At 37.8% G+C, this 21,242-nt stretch overlaps 1 protein-coding gene across 2 annotated transcripts in view; it reads right to left on the bottom strand.

The window, feature by feature from the left end:
- LOC150108267 (uncharacterized) overlaps positions 1–21,242 on the bottom strand; it is a 709,268-nt gene that overhangs the window by 328,492 nt on the left and 359,534 nt on the right. For both annotated transcript variants that reach the window (XR_016548127.1, XM_090390670.1), the window contains exon 28: positions 5,127–5,276. Coding sequence is in view for 1 of the 2 variants with exons in the window: in XM_090390670.1 (XP_090246796.1) it covers positions 5,127–5,276 (150 nt within the window). In the remaining variant the exon portion in view is untranslated. The remainder of the gene's footprint in view (positions 1–5,126; positions 5,277–21,242) is intronic.

Raw genomic sequence — 21,242 nt, forward strand, 5'->3', positions numbered from 1 at the left:
ATCCCACCAAGTATTTGATTCTATTCACCTCTATCTCACACCATACTGCCTCAAAACCACTGGCCCCATTTCCCTCTTGCATCTCTACCTTGTATGAACATAACTCTTTCTCTATCATCAATAGCACTCCCCCTCCCTTTTTACCCCTTCTATCCTCACGAAACACATCATACCTTTCCATCTCTATTCCTGTCAGGATGTCATCCTCATCTAACCATGTCTCACTTATTCCGACAATCTCTGGGTGCACAGACGCAATTAGTGCAACAATTTCATCCGCCTTGTTTCTTATACTTCTAGCATTGGTATACAAACACAACAACTCATTTCTGGATCTACAGCTAGTTCCACCGATACCACTCATTCGATGTGATCTCTCCATGCTACACTGGGGCCATTTCCCTTTCTGCTTCTTCATTTTAGAACCCTTTGCAATTCCATCTGTTTCCTTTTGATCCCTGATCATCCAATTACTTTCCTGCCTATACATTCTCTCACCTCTTCTTGGAGCATCCACCTTTCTCACGCTGTGTATCCCTGTCCACCCTGAGCCTCGCCGTTTCCCTGCTCCTCTTGCACACCCATTCTCTCATTTTCTATACTCATACCACTCACTTCCACATTCATTTCCACTCCTTCAATCTCTCCTGTCTTACTCTCCTGCTCTTCCACATCACTCCCCTCTCGATCTGATTCATTCTCTCTATTCACTTCTCTACCTTCCAGCAGCAGTCTCTCCAAGCGACTCACACCATAACCACTCAAATGCAGTCCATCGCTCCCATACAGCTCACTTCGTCCCTCAAACTCATTCCACACATTAACAAACTGTACTCCCATCTCCTCACACATTTCAGCCAGAATATCATTCATAATCCTTGCTCTCCGCCTTATTTCACCACAGTCATACCTAGGCAACACACTGACCACCCTTCCTGTCACACTATTCTCCTTTATCTTTCCAAGCAGTCTCCTGACATTCATTTTGACATGCTCTTTGTTCTCTCTCAAATCATTCGTACCAATTAATACAATTAACTCTTTTGCTCGTTCCCGCCTCATATTCAATGCCTCAATCACTCTACTCATTTTACCGCCTGGAAAACATACCTTGTGCATTTTATCCTCTAGCACACCTTTAATAATGGAGTCGCCATACAATGCCACTCGCTCATCTTTTGTTATCTCTTTCATGCCATCATGATTTATTTTAATAGTTTTGACCTGAATTCTCTTAATTTCATTCCACATCCATTTCATTTCTTGCTTCATCCAATCCAATTCACCTTCTGAACCTCGCGACACATTCACTCTATCATTAAATCTTTCTAACTTTCTAACTCTCGACCCCCTCTTCTCACTTTCCCTCTCATTCATCCTTCTTTGTTTCCGTACTTTCGGTCCAACATACGTCCAACTTTCACTATCATTCTTCTCACTTTCACTCTCACATATCTTTCTTTGTTTCTGTACTTTCGGACTAACATGCGTCCAACTTTCGCTATCATTCTTCTCACTTTTACTGTCATTCATCTTTCTTTGGTTCAGTACTTTCGTTCCAACATGCGTCCAACTTTCGCCATCAGTCATTCTTTTTTCGCTATTATTCATTCTTTCGATTTTTTTTACTTGCGATTTCTGCACCACGCCATTTCTACTTTCATTCGTTCTCTCAATTTCGTTTCTTTCCGCCTCACTTTCGTCCCTTTTAACATCCGTTACGGTTGTCAAATCGCTCTTTTTCTTTTTTCCTGATTTTTTAACATTTTTTCGCCTGTCTTTTCTCGCCATCCTCCTCTTTCAAACGTGCACTCACGACACAATCGGTACTAGCACTTTCTGTCATCAACTTCATATTCGCATTCATCAATTCCTCGTTCAGGTCACATTTCGCACACACCCTTCTTCCATCCGCACTAAACATCCACAAATCATTTATGTAGTCGAAGGAATACATATAACAGACCTCACACTTAACGAACCGCTCTAATCCAAATTAAAATCACGGAATGACAATGCCGCCGCCATTTTTTTTTTTTTTCTCTGCAGGTTACTAGGTCTAATATTAACGTTTTCGTATTTAGTTTAAGCAAGGAAAAAAACCCCACACTAATAATATCGGTAGCGTACAACTTTTACAGCCGCTCTTACTTAAACAATTACGCATATATACTTAATTATTCCTAGTAAAACTTATCTGAATCAGGAGCTCTTCAAAACACGTTTGTAGCGCTTGACCCACTAGCGCCCCCCTGCATCTAATTCTATATAACCTGCATCTAATTTAATTAAAGCAAGTAAGTCTGTGAGCTTGTCATAAAACAGAAAAAGTCTAAATATATGTGGATTTCAAGGACTCAATATGACTAGAACTTGTTTTTCATAATTACTTTTGAGCAAGTGGATTTAATTAACTAGGGATCAACATTAATAGCTATACTGATATGCATCAATGAGAGAATTGAGAAAGCCAGTAATGTATATTTTGCAATCTTACACTCCTAAAATCCATAATATTATCAAAAAAATCTAAAGAAAAACTCTAAATTATCTATGCCTGTCGTTAACCTATAGTTGTAAAACTAGCATGGTCAACAACAAAGGGAAATAATAGAAAACTCATTCATTTGAAAGAAAAGCAGTGAGAAAGATTTCTGGATCATCTCACAATTAAAATACTTGACTGGATGAAAAAAGACATAATGAACAACTATGAAACTTGTTTCAAAGTTTCAGAATTTTATCATTTAAAACAAGTGATAGAAATGAGTGATGTTGAGCCATGTTTGGAGGGCAGTGACCAGTTGATTAAATAAGTGCTTACATATGAAACTGAGAAAAAACATATCATTGAGTAGACTTCTGTGGGATAGCATATGCTAGGAAATTTTTTTCTGGTAGTTTTTCATGAAAAAAAAAAAATCACAGAGAATAAGAAACTCTTGTTCAATTTCTCGACTAGTTTCATGAAATTCTTTTGTTTCACTTCATCAGGATAATTACACGAACAACCAGAGATCTATAGGAAACTAACACACACAGGACCTACAAACTACATCTCATCACCACCCAGTGCAAAAAAATAGGCATCAACCATTACTCACACAATAGTGCCTATAGAACTTCCACCAACATAGATAAAAGAAACTAAGAGGTACAATACCTGAGTTCAGTCCTACCAAAGAATGGCTACAGCAGAATATTAATCAAAAACAAATTCTAAATATTAATCAAAAAATTCTACTTCAACATCCAAAACAATCAGATGAATAAGAAAACCAAGACTTTTAAGAAGCATCATTTCTCCCATACATACATACAATCAGTCACATAAAATAGCAAGGTTGCTTCACCAACAAAACTTAAAGGTCATTTTCTACACAAACAGTAAGATCTCTAACCACATCAGCCACTTAAAAAAAAAAATAGTTATCTACAAGAACATTTGTAGTTGTGGTTTACACTACATAGGAACAGACATGTAGCTCTGGAGATGTATGCTGATCAGAACATTTTGACATTGAGAATGAAAGAAAACATAAATCAGGGCTGGTTAGCACATAGAACTGAAACAAAACATAAAGTATCATGGCAACAAACAAAAATGCTCCACATAGATTATTGTTTTTTTCTCAGGAGCATTCAGACAATCAGCTGAAATGATGAAATGATACCTACAGTGGAAGAAAAAACAAGGAATGATTTTACGTCACTTTTAATATTCATTAATTCATCACAATAAACTTGTATATCTACCAGTATTATACAGCAACCCAAAAACTAGCACCCAGAGTATTAGTGAATGCACACTTTTCATTGTTTATCTTGTTCAAATATTTCACTAGATTTGTCGATGGTTATTACTTGTTTATTAGTTTTTTAGTTTATTCTTGTAATTATCCTGATGAAGTGAAACAAAAGAATTTCACAAAAGTAGGCAAGAAAATAAAGAAATAATTTCTTATTCAATGTAATTTTTTATGTAAAAAAAAAACACCCACATCCTAACATCACCTGGGTTTCATGGGGACCAGGAGGTGGTTGAGAGTATTCAGAGATGAGTGACCAAGATGGTGACAGATCTGTGGAATACTCCCTACGAGAACAGGTCAAAGGTTTGTGGGTTACAAAGTTTGGTTGATAGGCAGAGGAGAGGGGGACATGATAGAAACTTTTAAAATATTACAGGAGTTTTATAAAGTTGATGCAAGTGAAATTCTTCAATATATGACAAATAGTCAAAGAACTAGGGAGGCTATCCGTGTAAATTGTGTAAGACTCTAGTTAGTAGGATGCAAGGACCAGATTTTTTGCATGGAGAGTGCCGAGTAAGTGGGATGGATTGCCAGAATTGGTTGCGAGTTCCCAGATGGTGAATGGATTCAGAGAGAGCAATGATAGGATTTGTGTACACGATGGTTAATTTGGGTCTCCCACAATGAGTCATTGGACTCCATGGAGATGCCATAAAATAATAATAATAATAATAACAGGACAAGAAAATAACTGCAGGAAGACTTGGGCATAATGGATCAGTGTGGTAATGAAAGATCTAAGACAGCTGGATGAACATTTTACTCAAGCCACAGCTCACGGTAGATCCAGAAGGAGAAATGTGGTTAGAGGCACATTAGACCTAAATGGGCCATTAAGCTGTTGATAAAGAAGAAAAATTAATTTCCACAAGTTATAATATTCCATGCAACCTTGAGTCGAGGTATTATGATAGGAGAATTTTTTTTTCACAACACCTTCCATTCGTCTTATTAGATGAGAAGAGTAACTAACTGCTGACATATCTTATAAGATTAGATTTGTACTAAACTTCAAATGTCCGATCATAATTTCCAAAAAAGAGGCTTTTTTACATGCATAATTTTTCCATAAGGCTGATAACATAACAAATGCCAGAAATAAGCTAATTATTTCTTAATATGTGTGTGTCCTCTCCATCATTTATGAATTATACCATTATAGATGTTTAGAATAAAAGTAGGAAAAAAAAAGCGATTTCAGGATATCAGTCAATGTTAATTCTACTTTTGCAAGAAATTTTCACTAGTAGTCAGTAGTAACAAATAAATGCATATCAGAAAGATATCTGAATGTTGCAAAGCATTACTTACCACAGTTCTGTAAATGTGTCACATCACGGCAACCAAGGTGATAACCAAACTGATCAAATTCATACAGACAGCGGAATGTTATATTAACATAATGACCAGTGTGGCATCGAATATAATTAGTAGTATTGATACAGCTATCTTCTGGAATTACTAAAAAAAAAGAAAAAGAAAATGAGAAAAAATTTAATATATATCTTGGGCATAATGGATCAATGGAATAACTGAATTGGCACACTACATTAATATTATACATAACAGTTTGTTATAAGTTTGATAAGCTCAGCCTCAGACAATTTGGACTGCATTTGAATGGTCTGGTATAAGTCATTTGGAGAGGCTGCCAGGGAGAGTAATGAGTGCAGAGAATGGATCTGAGCAAGTCAGAAGTGATATGGAAGAGCAGAAGAATAAGGAAGGAGTGACTGATATAACACTTATGAATGGAGAAGTGTGTAGTATGAGTGTAGAAAATGAGAGACCAAGTGGGAAAGACAGACAGACAGGGAAATGGGGTGGGGAGAGAACCTCAGGGTGGACAAGGGAACACAGTCTGAGAAAGATTGATGTTTAAAGAGGAAGTGAAAGTGTGAACAGACAAGAATCAAGTGGAGTGTAGGAGGGAAACAGGAGACGGTGTGGTGTGAGATAGAGGGTAAAGAGAACAAAATACTTGGTCAGATGTTTCTATAGACCTGATAATGTAGGAGTGGTGACCATGAAATGTATAAGCAAATTAGCCAAGTAAATAGGAAAAGAGTGATCATTATGGGTGATTTTAATTATGGCAATATAGATTGGGAATGACAAGATAGCATGCTGAATCTTATCACCATCCCAGTCAAAAGGTGGGAACTATTAAAACACTGGTTCATCTGGCCCACACCTTTTGTTCTTCTGAGGGACTATTACAGAAAGAAGTGCAATATATTATTTCCTCCTTTCTATCTAATGGATATAAGAATTCTTTCATCAAAAGAGCTTTAAGTAGTTTTGATATATCTTCCTCTTCAAATACAGAAGAAATAATGCATATTCCTATCTCTTATGTGCAAGGCATTTTGTTGCCTTTCGACCCATCAGAAAAATCGCCACCTTTCTCATTCCTCCAAAGGACAAGCCTCGACATCTAAGTCATCCAGGTGTCTACCAAATTCCCTGCTCTTGTGGGTTATTTAATTTCAGACAAACTCCCATTTGTCTGAAATAAAAACTCTTCTACTAGGAGTACCTAGTAGAAGTGATGTCTACATTTCTACTAGATACTCCTTGAACAGCATCCAGGCAGAATTTGATTTTCTTTCCATCCAACCCCTCATTCTATAATGCAACCTGAAAGCTGTCTCCTGAGCTTTCCATAATCACCTACCTTGTAATTCCACATATAACCTTTTCTCACAGAAGTCTAAAGGTCAGAAGGTTAAATGGGGATAGGGTGAAATGGATGAGTGCAGAGATTAAGCCTGCAATACAGAGGAATAAGGCATTATGGAAGCAACATAAGATGAATGGTAATCAGTTCCACGTGTAGTACAAAAAACAGACAAGGAAGAAGATTCTGTCAATAAGAGTAGCAAAGGTGCAATGTGAGTTAGCTAATGAAGCTCAAAAAACCCTATGATGTTCTTTCAATATGTAGCCAGCAGAACACAGAATGATTATGGAAGGATGGCATGGATTGGAGAAAAACTGTAAAAGAATAACTTTTGCAGAGCATATAGTTGAGATATTAAATGACCAGTTCATAAAGGTATTTCATCCTTGTGATTGTGACATCATAAGGAGTTTTAGAGCAATGGAAGAAAGGAGGAGACTGACTGTGAGCAAACAAAAAGTATATAGTGAATGAGCAAACTTGATGTTAATCGGGCTGTGGGATTTGATGATATATCACCATGTGTTTTGAGGGAATGTGCCAAGGAGTTGACATCTGCCTTGGCATACTTGTTTACTATGTCTTACATTGGGTCAAGTTCAAAAGGAATGAACGGAAGGTTAGATTGTACCGCTTTATGAGGAAAGTGATGGAACTTAAACTTCAAATTATAAGTCAATCTATGTGTCAGGTGTTGTGCTTAAAGTGCTTTAGAAGTTAGTGAAAACAGGATCCAGAATTGGGTTGACAACATATTCTCTTTGATGGACAGCATGGATTTGCTAATGGAAGGTCATGTTCTGGTAATCTGCTTACTAATTACAATAAGGTAACAGGTGCATTCGTTTTACAAAGGTTTTTGATAGACTGCCACATGATAAGTTGATAGTTAAACTAGAATGGATTATGTTGGATGTTACATTAGTGCATTGGATTAGAAACCAAATGTCTGATAAACTTTAATAAGGTGTGTATGGAAGAGCAATATCCCAGAAGAGGAAAGTGGTGAGGCTGAAGGGTCTGTTTTAAGGAGATTGCGATTTAACTTGTGTGTTAATGATATTGTGAAAAGTTTGAATGTGACAGTTGTTTGCAGATGATGCAAAATTGGAAAGAACTGTGAAGAGCAGATGTTATGGATTTACACGAGGACTTGAATAGACTAAGTGAATGGACATGGGGGTGAGGATACCATTTCAATGTTTCAAAGTGTAAGGTTTGAAAATTTGGAAAACAAAGATGGGATGAAGAGTTTACACATGGTGGTAGAGGAAATAAGAGTTTGAGGTATAATAGTAGATAGGGATCTAAAATTTAGAAGACACACACTACTAAAATTATGAAGAGAGCACAATGAATTCAGGCAATGATGCAGAGGACACTGACTTATAGAAAAGGAGATTCTGGTTACATTGCACAAAGCCTTGATTAGACCACATACAGACTACTATTCACAGATTTGGCCACCTGGTTTTCTAAAAGCTGAAGAGATATTGGAAAGGGACTAGAGGCGATGGACTAAGGTGATATCTGGTCTTTGGAATGTTGAGTATGAAGAAAGGTTGAGAAGATGTAATTTTCAATCTAGTGGATAGGAAGAGGAGTGCTATGAAAGAGATTATAAGTTGATAAGGGGTTTTATCAGATTAATATTCAAGAGGTATTTTATAAAATGCTGGAAGATAAGGAGAGAACAAGAATTCATCAGTGGAAGTTGTATAAGAAGGGTGTGAGCAAAGGAGTGAGAAGAAGGGTTTTTGCATGGAGAACAGTGAATGATTGGAATGTATTGCTTGAGAGTGTGGTGTCTGCAAAGAATGTGAATACATTAAAGGTATGGTATGATGAGCTGCGTGCATGATAGGGAGACCTTCCACAATGAGTCCTTGACTACATACAATAAGTCCATATACATATCAGTGGCGTCGCGAGCCCATTTCAGTTGGATGTGCTGTCGTGTGGGTTATGCAACCCCCGCTACAAATATCACATCAATTTGACCGTATGCATGGGTGTCTGCTGAAAATTTTCCAGGGGGGGGGAGAGCTTGGAGGCAAATAATTACATCCATAAATTTTTATAATTATTGATGTAATTATATAATTACATGAATAAATGTATTTTAGCATTTTTTGATGTAATTATTTGTTGATGTAAACTATAAATACATTATTTTCATTTTACATCGATTTTAATGATCCTTAATTCTTGGGAAAAAAGTATTTGGAATTAATACAGTTTTTAGCACAATTTCATATATAAAAAAATTGACCAGAATATTTTATTAAAAATCAACTAATTAATTAATCCCAAAATCCTAAATTAAATTATTTCACTTTAAAAGCAAAAAAATCATAAAACTAACAAGTAAAATAATATCAAATTACATATACTTACCTTTTAAAAATGTATTTTTCTGTTTATATTTATTTCACTATAAAATACAATTAACACTTTACTCAGTGACTCACTAGACACAAAGGGCAAACGAATTGGTTACTGTTCACAACAGCAATGAACATTTTTTTCACAAATCAGAAAAAGATGAACCAAAAACAGGAACATGCGTTTTATTGCTGCAATAAAACACGTGTCCTATGGCTACCCCACTGTGGGCCAAAATAGGCCAACCCATAATAAAATTTTAAGACAAACAAAACATTCGAGGGTGTAAGATTACATATTTCAATCACTTTTATGATTATAATTTGTCGAATTTTTACTCGATCCCAGGGAGAATGCCCCGTTTGCACCCCCCACCCACCCCGCTCTTTGGATGTCCATGAATGTGTGATCATTTTTATCAATGTATGAAAGTTTTGAGAGTGCATAGCGCATCAGAGCTCATCTTAATTGGTCCAATGCAATTAATTGCAGGATAACTTTGAATACTTCTGCATAGAGTGGGGGAACAATCTGTTGGCTTTAGGATTTATTAGAAAACAACAATGAAGGAGAATGCTATATTTCGTTGGTATATTTGAAATACTCCAAGATGAAAATATGTGAACCATCATTTATAAGCTATGTAAGAATAGGAAAGAATAAGTGTGAGTAGAAACACTTTCATTAATGGTAAATGAATTATTAATAATTCATTTATTCAATCTAGGGGTGCAATCCTAGCTTGCCTCCTCGTGGTGCATCCTGGATAACGCTAAAGAGCTAGAGTGACTTGGCAACCGGACTATCTTTTCGATCTCCTGGTTACAGCACACATGAACTCAAGCATGTGAATTAGCTCTCTTAAGGGCAAGATAACTAGGAATATTAGACCTGTAGTTCGAATTTGCCAAATTAACATTGAGGGTATATGTAGAGCAAAATGTGAATACCTCTCAAAGATTTTATATGACAACAATGTCGACGTTGTTCTTATTCAAGAGACTCACTGTAAGGATGAGGATCAGCTCCACCACAGGGGCAGAATTCCTGGTTACATTATCATTGAATAATGTAACCAGGCCTTCTGTTTAACTAACCATGCACATGGCCTTGCCACCTATGTATGTAACACCCTAGAAGATTCCCACCTCGTTACAACCAGCATTGTCGGCGGCGTGCATCTGATAACAACTATGATAGGGAACATAACCATTACCGACGTGTATAAACCTCCTGCCCTCTTGTGGCCTCCACAAGTTCTACCAGTGCACAACCACCCTGCGATGCATATAGGTGACTTTAACAGCCACCACACACTATGGAAATATGCTTCCAACAATGAATGTGGAGAGACTTTGACTGAATGGGCATAAATTCACAACATGCACCTAATTTTTGATACAAAAGATAGATCTTCCTTCAGGTCAGCAGCTTGGAACAGGGAGTACAACCTCGACCTCTGCTTCATCACTCAAGACAACAGTAGACAACCGTTACCCACATCGAGAGGGGGTTCTCTCCAACTTTCCCAGAAGCCAACATAGACCAATTATATTAGAGGTAGGTCTGCAGGTACCCCTTGTCAGATCCATCCAACATCCCTGTTGGAACTTCCAGAAAGCCAACTGGGATACATTTGCTGCCTGTCTTGACAAATATGTCCGTCGGATCCCTCCAAGAATCAGTCGTTACAAGAGATTTGCGGGAGCTGTCTTAGCTGTAGGTATAAAAACCGTACCAAGAGGCTTCCGGAAGGAGTATATCCCTGGATGGGATGATGATAGTAATAAACTGTATCAAGAATATCTAGAGTATGGCGATCCTGAAATTGTAAATGAACTCATTCACAGCCTTGACACCAGCCGACAGAAGAAATGGACTGAGACAATAGAAAGACTTGATTTTCGGCACTTCAGTAGAAAAGCATGGAGCCTTCTAAGAAAACTAGGTAATGGAACCCTGACTGTCTGGGAACAATCACATATTTCTCCTAACCAAAACGCCTCACATATTGTCAACACGTCAAGATATACCACCAAGGTCAAACAACACACTCTTCAAATAAAAAGAGAACTTACATATTTGAAAAATAACAGACCATCAGACTCTCTATATTCACGGCCCTTCACTCTTGAAGATATTAACACTGCTCTAATGGATATGAAACCAGGCAAGGCTCCAGATTTCGATGGAATTCATCCTGTTTTCTGTTGAAGACAGGCCAAAAAGCTCGACAGTGGTTGGCTTGCTTTTTCTCTGACATCCTCTAGACTGGTAGACTTCCAAAAGAGTTTAAGAGGACAAAAGTTATCCTTATCTTAAAACCAGGAAAAACCAACAACAAACCAGCAAACTACCGACCAATCGCCCTGCTTAGCACCTGCTATAAGTTCCTAGAAAGGCTCATCCTTAATAGAATTGCCCCTATGATAATAGAACAAATCCCAGTGGAACAGGCTGGATTCAGAAATAAACGAAGCTGCTGTGATCAGGTTCTGTCACTCACCACACATATAGAGGCAGGCTACCAACAATGCTGGAAAACAGCTGTAGCTTTTGCAGATCTTACTGCAGCTTATGATACAGTCTGGAGGCATGGCCCAGTCTGCCAGTTGCTCTGTGCAGTCCCATGTAAAACAACAGCAAAACTAATCGATAACATGCTAAGCAACCGCCTGTTCCAAGTGTGTATGGATGAGAACAAAAGTAAACAAAGAACACTGGATAATGGATTACCACAAGGGTCAGTTCTGGCTCCCTCCTTTTTATTAGGAGAGAGCCAGATTTCTTGGAGGCTGTATTAGGCAGATTTGCCTAATACAGCCTCCAAGAAATTTTGTTATGCAGGTGACATTGCTCTAGCCACCAGACACGGCAATTTTACTACAATGGAAGATACACTAACAAACGACCTTGCAGTCCTAAATGATACTTCAGCAAATGGAGATTATGCCCAAATCCTAACAAAACAGAAGTTTCATGCTTCCACCTGAACAATAACCAGGCTAACAAAGAACTCATGGTCTACTTCAACCACAATCTGCTACGCTACAATAGATTCCCGAAATATCTGGGCGTCCCTCTGGATAGAACTCTATCTTTTAAACCACATCTCACTAACACAGCATCCAAGCTAAAAACAAGAAACAACATACTGCAAAAACTATGTGGAACAACTTGGGGTGCCTCAGCAACAACGCTTCGCTGCACACTGCTCTTGGCCTTGTTTACTCTACAGCTGAATACTGCTCACCTGTATGGCTGAACAGCACCCATGTGTATTTGGTTGATGCCCAGCTTAACACCACTATGCACTTTATTTCTGGAACTGTAAAATCAACTCCAACCTACTGGCTCCCAGTGCTAAGCAACATCTCGCCTCCACACATCCGCAGATCCAACTTTGTTCTACATGAATACAGCAAAATCATGGAAATCCAAAATCTTACAATCCACAAAGACATCCCCCCCCCCCAGAAATAAACAGGCCAAAGTCAAGGCACCCTCCAATCTTAACAGCAAAAAATCTTGCAGAGACAAGTTTCAACATGAAGGAGAAGTGGAACGAGTTCTGGTGTAACACTTCAACTGGAATCTTCCATGAATTAGTGGACCCAACACAGATACCTTCGAGTTTTGACCTACCTCGGAAAACTTGGTTTGCCCCTAACCAAATCCGCACCAACCATGGCAGATGTGCAGACCACCTTTACAAATGGGACATGATTGCCTCACCCAGGTGCAACTGTGGATCACCCCGCCAGACAATTAATCATATTATAGCAGAATGTGTCCTACGTGCATACAGTGGAAACCTGTCAGACTTCATCCATGCTACAGTTGATTATCCAGTGCAGTCAACTGGATAATCAACCTAGACATTCAGTTGTAGCCTATTCTTGATTCTTGAGTGTCTCTTTTATGACTATTATGTCTTCTTATTGTACACATGTCTATTACTATGTCCATATATATTAAGGATTAATGTAACTTTTCATGTGTGAGCCATACGTTAAATAAATAAATTAATTAAAAAAAAAAATTATGAAGAGAGAGAGAGTATTGCAGGAATAAATATGATTTTAGGGAGCAGCAAATCATCTCATAAAATTTGTTGCATATGTTAAGTGTATTTCTCTGGTTTGTGTATATTTTGCTCCATTTTCCAAAAATTTTCATTTGTTTACTGAGACTCAGTATACATAACATCTGATCATTATCGGAATTATGCACACTTTTGGGAATCCTACATTCATTAGTTTTTTTTTTTTTTTTCAGTATCAGCAGTCTTATCAGTGTGTCACATATGCTGGTATTTTGTTGTAGATCAACAATGTCATAATACACAGAATATTCATTTTTATTCAGGATTAGATATTTTTACTGTCTGTTGTTTCCAAAGGCTAGAATAAAAAATGTCTCTATACTATTTAAATTAAGGGGATATTAAATCTCACACTGTTTTAAAACCGAATAAGAAACTCAAAGATTGGAATCAGAGAGTTTCGTGCCGAATATAGTAAACTATAAAAGTATCGGTGATTACTAGCATGAGCTAATGCAAGTAGTCCTAGTACATAGTACAATCTCGGGCAACTCGCAGCAAAGGTGGTTCTGATCGCTATTCTTGGTATTTTCCATAATGTAAAAACACATTTCCTAGGAAATGTATGCTGTTATTACATTATGGTGGGAGGTCACTACCCAGACCGGTTTCAGCCTTTATTGAGGCTTCATCAGTGAGTAGCTAGACGAAATTAATACCAAAGGGTATAGTGAAAAGAACTTATATACTCTGCTATACGAGTTGTCAAAAAGGTGCACCTATTAAGTTACTTATATATAAAGAGCCAATAGACTTCATTTCGGCAATATAAACATTATTTAAATTAAGGGGATATTAAATCCCACATTGTTTTAAAACCGAATAAGAAACTCAAAGATTGGAATCAGAGAATTTCATGTCTCTATACCGTTAAAAAACTTTGCAACCTCAACAGATGCTAAACTGCACAAGCAAAAGAAAAAACAATTAGCTTTTTTCTCCTAACATCCAGTTTAAAATTTTCAGTTCCAGAAAACATGTGTAACAGCTGTTTGTAATACAGCCATCGGATACAGAAAGTGCTCAACTCATGAGAAGTGACAATGCTCAATTGGATTGGTTCACACAATAACCAATCACAGCTGCTAGATGCTGGGTGAGTTCAAAATGTTAGCTCATCCAGCTTTGGCTTCTCAGCAGTTTAAAAATACTACAATGCTAAGAATTTGATCCGCTGCACCCTCTTTATATCTTTTCGAAGGGCTCAAAGGTGTATGAATTTTAAAAGCACACGAATGTGATGCAATGTTTACGCGTCAAAAAGTGCCCTCTTCATGAAGCATTAATGCTTTATTACCCTCATGAAGAGGACAATGAAGCGTTAGTATATTGTGTTCAATTTTAGGAATTGCGCGAAGTCTGCAAACAATTGGGGGGAGTCTTTAACGGGAATAAATGCAAAAATATAATATCGGTGATACTGATACTTCATGAATGAGCACTGCACACCTGGCACACCCAGAATATTTGCCCCTGATACATATATGGCTACTGAATTAAAAACCTTTATGTGGATATACATAAACATCAGTATTGCAGTGTGTATGCAAAATACTTGGTCATGTGCATCACACATTCTAGGCAACTATTTAAGAATGCCTGGTTAGTAATCATGAATAGTTTTGATCACAATGGGAAAAACAAAGCATCTTTCGAAGTTTGATAAAGGCTTATTGTGTTTGTCTGTCTGGCTGGAGCCATGATTTTGAAAACAGCAAAGCTGACTGGTTTCTCAAAATGCAAGCTATCCTAGGTGTTTAATCAGTGGAAAAATAACTGCTTGTGTAAGAGGCTTAACTGTTGTCCTAAGTCTGTCAGGAACAAAGTTGCCGTTGTCTGAAAAGTCTTGTATGAACAAACAGAATTTCCTGTGTATAGCAATTGATCAAAGCATTTAATCAAGGTTGTAACCAACCCATATCTCACTGAACTATGCACAGGGAATTGAAGAGGATCAGTACTGCTTCTTTTCTTCTTACCCAGGATACAAAGCTACTCCGTATTGAATCTATCTTCCCTATTAGCAATGCTAAACCTCCTACCAACAACATTCCCTCTTCTGAATGGCAGACTATAAAACAACTTAAGAATAACCGAGACATCATCATCATTCTCCTGGAGGATAAAGGAAATGCTACAGTAATCCTCAACAAAACAGATTATCAGCATAAGATACTGCATTTACTACGTACTGACACCTCCTGAATTCTCGAAAGAGATCCTACAAGAGAATTTCAGAACTCTACAAACAATTTGCTGAAAACAACAACAGAATTACCAAGAAATTTATGCCTTTCCCTCCATTCTCTCCATCCTCTAATTCCTCGGCTATATGGTCTTCCAAAAATTCACAAGGAGAATATCCCTCCTTCGTTCTATAGTCAAAGGTATTGATTCTCTGACATACAAGCTTTCTAAATATCTCGCTTCTTCTCTAAAATATTTCTTCTGGAAATCTACATCCTTTGTGCAAAACTCCCCAGATTTTGTTTCCAAGCTCAAAGATGTTACAATCAGACACACAGATATCATGGCTAGCTTTGACGTAGGTTCATTATTTACAAATGTTCCTACAGAAGAAGTACTTTTCCTTTTAAAAGACAAAATATCTAAGACGATCATGACCTTATTGACAAACTGTGTCAACTCCGGTTACTTCAAATTCGAAGACACAATCTACAAGCAAAATTCAGGCTTAGCTATGGGAAACCCTTTGACCTCAGTTCTTGCTAACATTTACCTGGAAGGTTTCGAAGAATAGGCCATTTCATCCTTCCCTTTAAAACCTAAAGTGTGTGGACACGCTACATTGACGATATCTTTCTAATTTGGGAAACGGCCTTGATACCCTCTGTAACTTTCAAGAACACCTAAATACAGAGGGTCCTCGATCTATGTCATCCTCGACATGCGGCGTTTCGAATTTACGGCAGTAATCCCATAAATAATTTAAAAAATAAATTTCGACTTGAAGCAGCATGATGTAAAATTCAAACGTAGCGGGTGAACTTGTTTGTGAGCACAGTGGAAGAATACATGTGAGTACGCTGTTATGCGCCATTTGTTTGGGAGAGGTGGCGTCGCTTGGGTCCCAGCATACACTCTTTAGGTACCGCGTGCTTTGTTTACGTCCGCTCTCTCACTTTTGTGTTTGTGTTTTTTGTGATTTTTACCCTTCAATATGGCTCCCAAACGTAAGGCAGATTCTTCTGATGGCAGTGTGCCGAAGAAAAGGAAAGCCATTACATTAGAAGTGAAATTAGACATTATTAAAAGGGAAAAAAAGGAGAAATGCCAACGAACATCAGCTGTGTGTTGAACTTAAGTCGTATCACAGTTGGGACTATTATCAAGGATAAAATTCACATCCTCGAACACGTGAAAGAATTGGTGCCCGTGAAATCGATTGTGATTACGAAAAAACGTAGTATGCTCATGATTGAGATGGAAAGGCTTCTTGTTCTTTGGCTGGAAGGCCTAGTTCTGTTTCTTGATATATACGTATGACTTTAGGGTGTTTTAGGTTAGGTAAGTAACTTAGGCTATGGTAATTCTGACTTGCATTGAAAATCGCCTTACGTCGGTCCATAGGAATGGATCTCCGACATAACTCGAGGACCCCTGTAATATACATTCTAACATTAAGTTTACAGCTGAACTGGAGGATAAAGGCTCTCGCTCTCTATCTCTTAGATATAAAACTGTCCTGTTTAAATGAAAAATTCAAAATTACTATTTTTAGGAAACCGAACCATACAGACAGATATCTCCACACTGATTCTTACCATTACCCTCCACAGAAATTTGGCATCATATCTACTCTTGGACAATGGGTTAACTCACTTCTTTCGAATGAACAGGATCCTAGCAACGAACTTAATCTACTTCAAAGCACATATCAGTTAAATGGCTATTCAATGAAAATTATCAACAAACTCCTTTTCAATCCTCCCCCATGCTGTAATGAAGATACTACAGTTTTGAAGGACAGCATTTCTATTCCTTACATCAGCTCCATCTCTCCAAAATTAGCAAAAATCATAAGAAAATTTGGACCTTCTTCACAACACTGCCTAAGTTACGTTCCATTCTCAGTTGATCAAAGAATGAGCATGATGGTCTCAAATATCCCAGTGTTTATCAAATTTTCTGCAATTGTGGCAGACCTTCTTTGGACAGACAGAAAAATCAATTGTACTCCGTATCAAAGAACACCAAAGAGACATCAACTACAAGAGAACTTGAGCCAGTGCCTTATCTAGCCATATCCTGTTTTCAGAAAATTTGAACGAGTAGGACCTCCCACATCCAGTATTCTGGGAAAAGTCTAAGAATCTTCATCATCGTTATGACAAGATGGAAAGGAAAATTTTAGAGTCAAAAGAAATAATCCTAAACCCTATTCATATCAATAGTAATTTAAGCTGCAACTTATCAGACTGCCACAGCTCTGCCATCCATTATTGGCTTGTGCAAGATCATGGACGCATGCATCTGCCTTGAAGATTGTTCTTCTTTTTTAAACTCATCTAGACTGTACTTCTACAGTGTTTTTGCTGCGTTTTTTAATACTGTTCAGACCCAGTTCCTCTACAGTTATTTAATGGGATTCTTTTATGTTTTTTAGCACCCGAAGAAGTCTATGTTTAGATGAAACTAGATGTGCAATTAAAACCTTTTATGTTATTCTCAGTCTTTAGTCATTTAATACTTTTAACATGTCCTTAAACCAAATAAATCTTCCTAAATATATATATATATATATATATATATATATATATATATATATATATATATATATATATATATATATATATATATATATATATATATACATGGTGGTTCAAAATTCCACATACAAACTTTCAGGGGAGATAGAGAACATCAAAACCAACCATATTCACATTGGAAAGCATGACTGGAAACGCCACCGGAAGGTGCTAACAGGGACACAAAGATACAGAAATAACACAAGGCAGTAAGTAGTGTAAAATATTTTATTAGATGTAACTGAACAGTTCAATAGTAGTTGGATACATAATATGGTTTCACATCAGGTGCTCAAAGTTACGACCATTAGCAGTGATGCATGCCTGACACTGACAACGCATTGATTGCTGTACATTTTCGAAAATACCTGGAGTTTCCCGGATATTAGTAGCGACGATGGCAATTCTTGCCATGAGTTCCATGTCAGAGGTAACAGGCGTTTCGTGCACCATGGCTTTAAGGATCCCCCACAGAAAGAGATCAATGCTTGATAAATCAGGTGAGTGTGTGGGGCCATGCAACTGTTCCATCGAGCCCACAAAAGACCTGTCCAAATACTGATGCACAGAAATGCCAAAATGGGCTGCCCCGTCATGTTGGGAACCACATCTGCCGATGCACAGTTATTGGAACATTGTTCAATAAATCCGGCAGAACTTCTTCCAGAAAGGTCCACTACTTCTGGGAGTCCAGTCAGGGTGGTAACAGGTATGGGCCGACTAAACAATCAGCGACGATACCTGCTCTATACATTAATGGCAAAGCATTTGTGCAGCATGTGATCACACAATGTGTGGGTTCCCATGGCCCCACACATGAGCATTGTCGTGATTGAAGACCCCCCCCCCCCCTTCATGGGTAAATGAAGCTTCATCCATGAACAAAACACAAGTTGGAAAATCCGGGTCTATGGCACTTTTCTGCAGAAACTACTGTGCGAATTCCAAACATCGAGGATAATCTTGAAATGGATGTAAGGACTCAGAGTGCAAAATGCACAATACACTGGATTGAGATACTCCTATAGTAGAGACAACGGCATGTGTGCTTGTCTCTGGATTATTGTCCATTGCATGCAACACCTCCTCTTCCATGGCAGGATTTTGCGTCGATCATGGTCACCCACTATCATGCCTGCGATCCCTGAATGATCCATAGTCATACAAATTCTGATGCAAATGCACAAATATTTGGTGATGAAGTACATGTCTGTTTGGGTACCTTTTGCGATGCATTCGTACAGCGGCTCGTCCATTACCATCAGCTAACCCATGAATGAGGTGCATGTCTGCCATCTCAGCATTCGTAAAACAATGCATGTTCTTCATACGATGTCGAAAGCTTGAATGAGGAAGCCCAATTGCTCACCTGGAGCACTGGTGAACAGCACCACCTATCACTTCCAGGTGGCGTTTCCGGTCATGTTTTCCTATGTGAATATGGTTGATTTTGATGTTCTCTACCACCCCTCAAAGTTTGTATGTGGAATTTTGAACCACCCTGTGTATATATATATACATATATATATATAGAATTATAAAGCGGGTGATTATAATAATCTTAGAAATCTGTTTGGGCCAGTTTCATGGGTAGAAGAATTTTAAGGGAGATATATCACCAGAGCATGTAACTTTATTAACAGCAATTGCAAGTTGTATACTTCGAGAGAAAAGAGAACACAATTTGATGTAAAGTGGATGATAAATAACATCAAATAGGAACTGTGGATGAAAAAGAGGTTACGGAAGAGATATAAAGAGAGGGAGTGATGAGCCGGTGCACTAAGAATGTAAGACTCAGGCCACGAGAGTGACTAGTATGGTAAGGAAGGCAAAACTTGAATATGAGAAGAGATTTGTCCTGAGATCCAAGGAAAATCAAAAGGAATTCTTGCATTATGTGGCAGTATGAGGAGAAATGATTGGAGAAGAATAATATTGTTAGGCAAAAATGGGAGTGGTGACTGATGCAGAAGACATAGTGGAGTTCTTTGAAGTTGTTTAATGATTACTTTATTGGGGTATTTCATTTTGAAAAAGAGGGTTTTATTGCTAGAGGGATGAGTAGGATTCAAGGTTTGGAAGTTTGAGAGGAGAGTGTATTCCAAATACCAAATTCTCTGGAAGTCCATAAGGCAATGGGAATGGATGGGATTTCATCCAATTTAAGAAAATATTCCAAGGAACTGGCAGCTCCATTGACTTGGCTTTTCAATAAGAGTCTGGCTTAGGAAAAGGAGTTAAAGAAGATTAAGATAGTGCCATTGCATGGTGGTGGTGGTAGAATGGAAGAATCAAACTATATGCCATTTTGTATTCCTTCTGCAGTTTATAAGATTTTGGGGAAATCAGTTAATGGATTTAGATATTGGATTAGCAAAATGGCTGTCTGATAGATATCAGAGAGCCAATGGGATTATCTGACTGACAATCCCATTGGTTTTCTGAGTTGTGTATGAGGGTGCATCAAGAATGAAGAAGGTCACAAGTAGGTTCCCTCAGCACCTGGTATTGTTTAACCTTTATACCAATGATATCAATGGACTGCAGGGAGATAAGATATTCAGATGTTTGCAGATTATATGAAACTGGGAAGGTTTATTAATAACAGTGACAATGTGGTAGCCCTTCAGGAGGATTTGAAACTGGACAAGTGAGCAAATGAAAGAGGATATCAGTTTAATGCAACTAAATGTAAGGTTTGAAGTTTGAGATCCATCAATGGGAAGCTGCATACTCTGTTGGGGGAACTGTACTAGAGGATGTGAAACAAGTCAAAGGACCTTTACATAATGTTTGACAGAAACTTGAAGTTTAGAGGACATGTCGCAAAGATGGTGAAAGCAACCCTGATAATTGCTGCAGTACTAAGAAAGACACACTGACTGACAGAGATAGAAGAGTTGTGGTAATATTGTATAAAGCATGATCAAACTACATCTGGATTACTGTGCTCAGATTTGGTCACCAGAATTTGAAGGGATAAATTAACCTTGGAGAGGATGCAAAGATGGATAACAAAAATGATATCAGGATTGTACAATGTAAACTGTTGTGAAGTAATTTGAGGGTTGGCACTGGTGAGTTCTTTCATATGGAAGATCAAGTGGAAGGTGCATGGACAAGAAACTACCCCTGGTAGAATGCATTGTCTGGTAGGGTGGTGAGAGCATGTACAGTGAATGAGTTTAACGAATGGTAAGATAAACTGTTGTTTAAGATGAGCCTCCCACGACAAATCTTATGACCCTATGGAGGTCTTGAATAATAATAATAATAATAATAATGAAAACTGAAGATAAACCTATTCTAAATGACACTGGATTACCTACTTGGAAATATTGCTAAATGAAACAAGCAGTGCTAGCATAGTGGTAGAAAATATTTACCAAGAATGCAATTAGAAATACATATCAATACTTGAAGCAGAAAAAAACCTCAAAAACCTGAATGTGGAAAGGCAGTTGGAGTAGATGATATTCATC

This window comes from Typopeltis vanoorti, chromosome 3, assembly GCF_054136105.1.
Source record: "Typopeltis vanoorti isolate ZY-2024b chromosome 3, IOZ_Tvanoo_1.0, whole genome shotgun sequence".
NCBI lineage: Eukaryota > Metazoa > Arthropoda > Arachnida > Uropygi > Thelyphonidae > Typopeltis > Typopeltis vanoorti.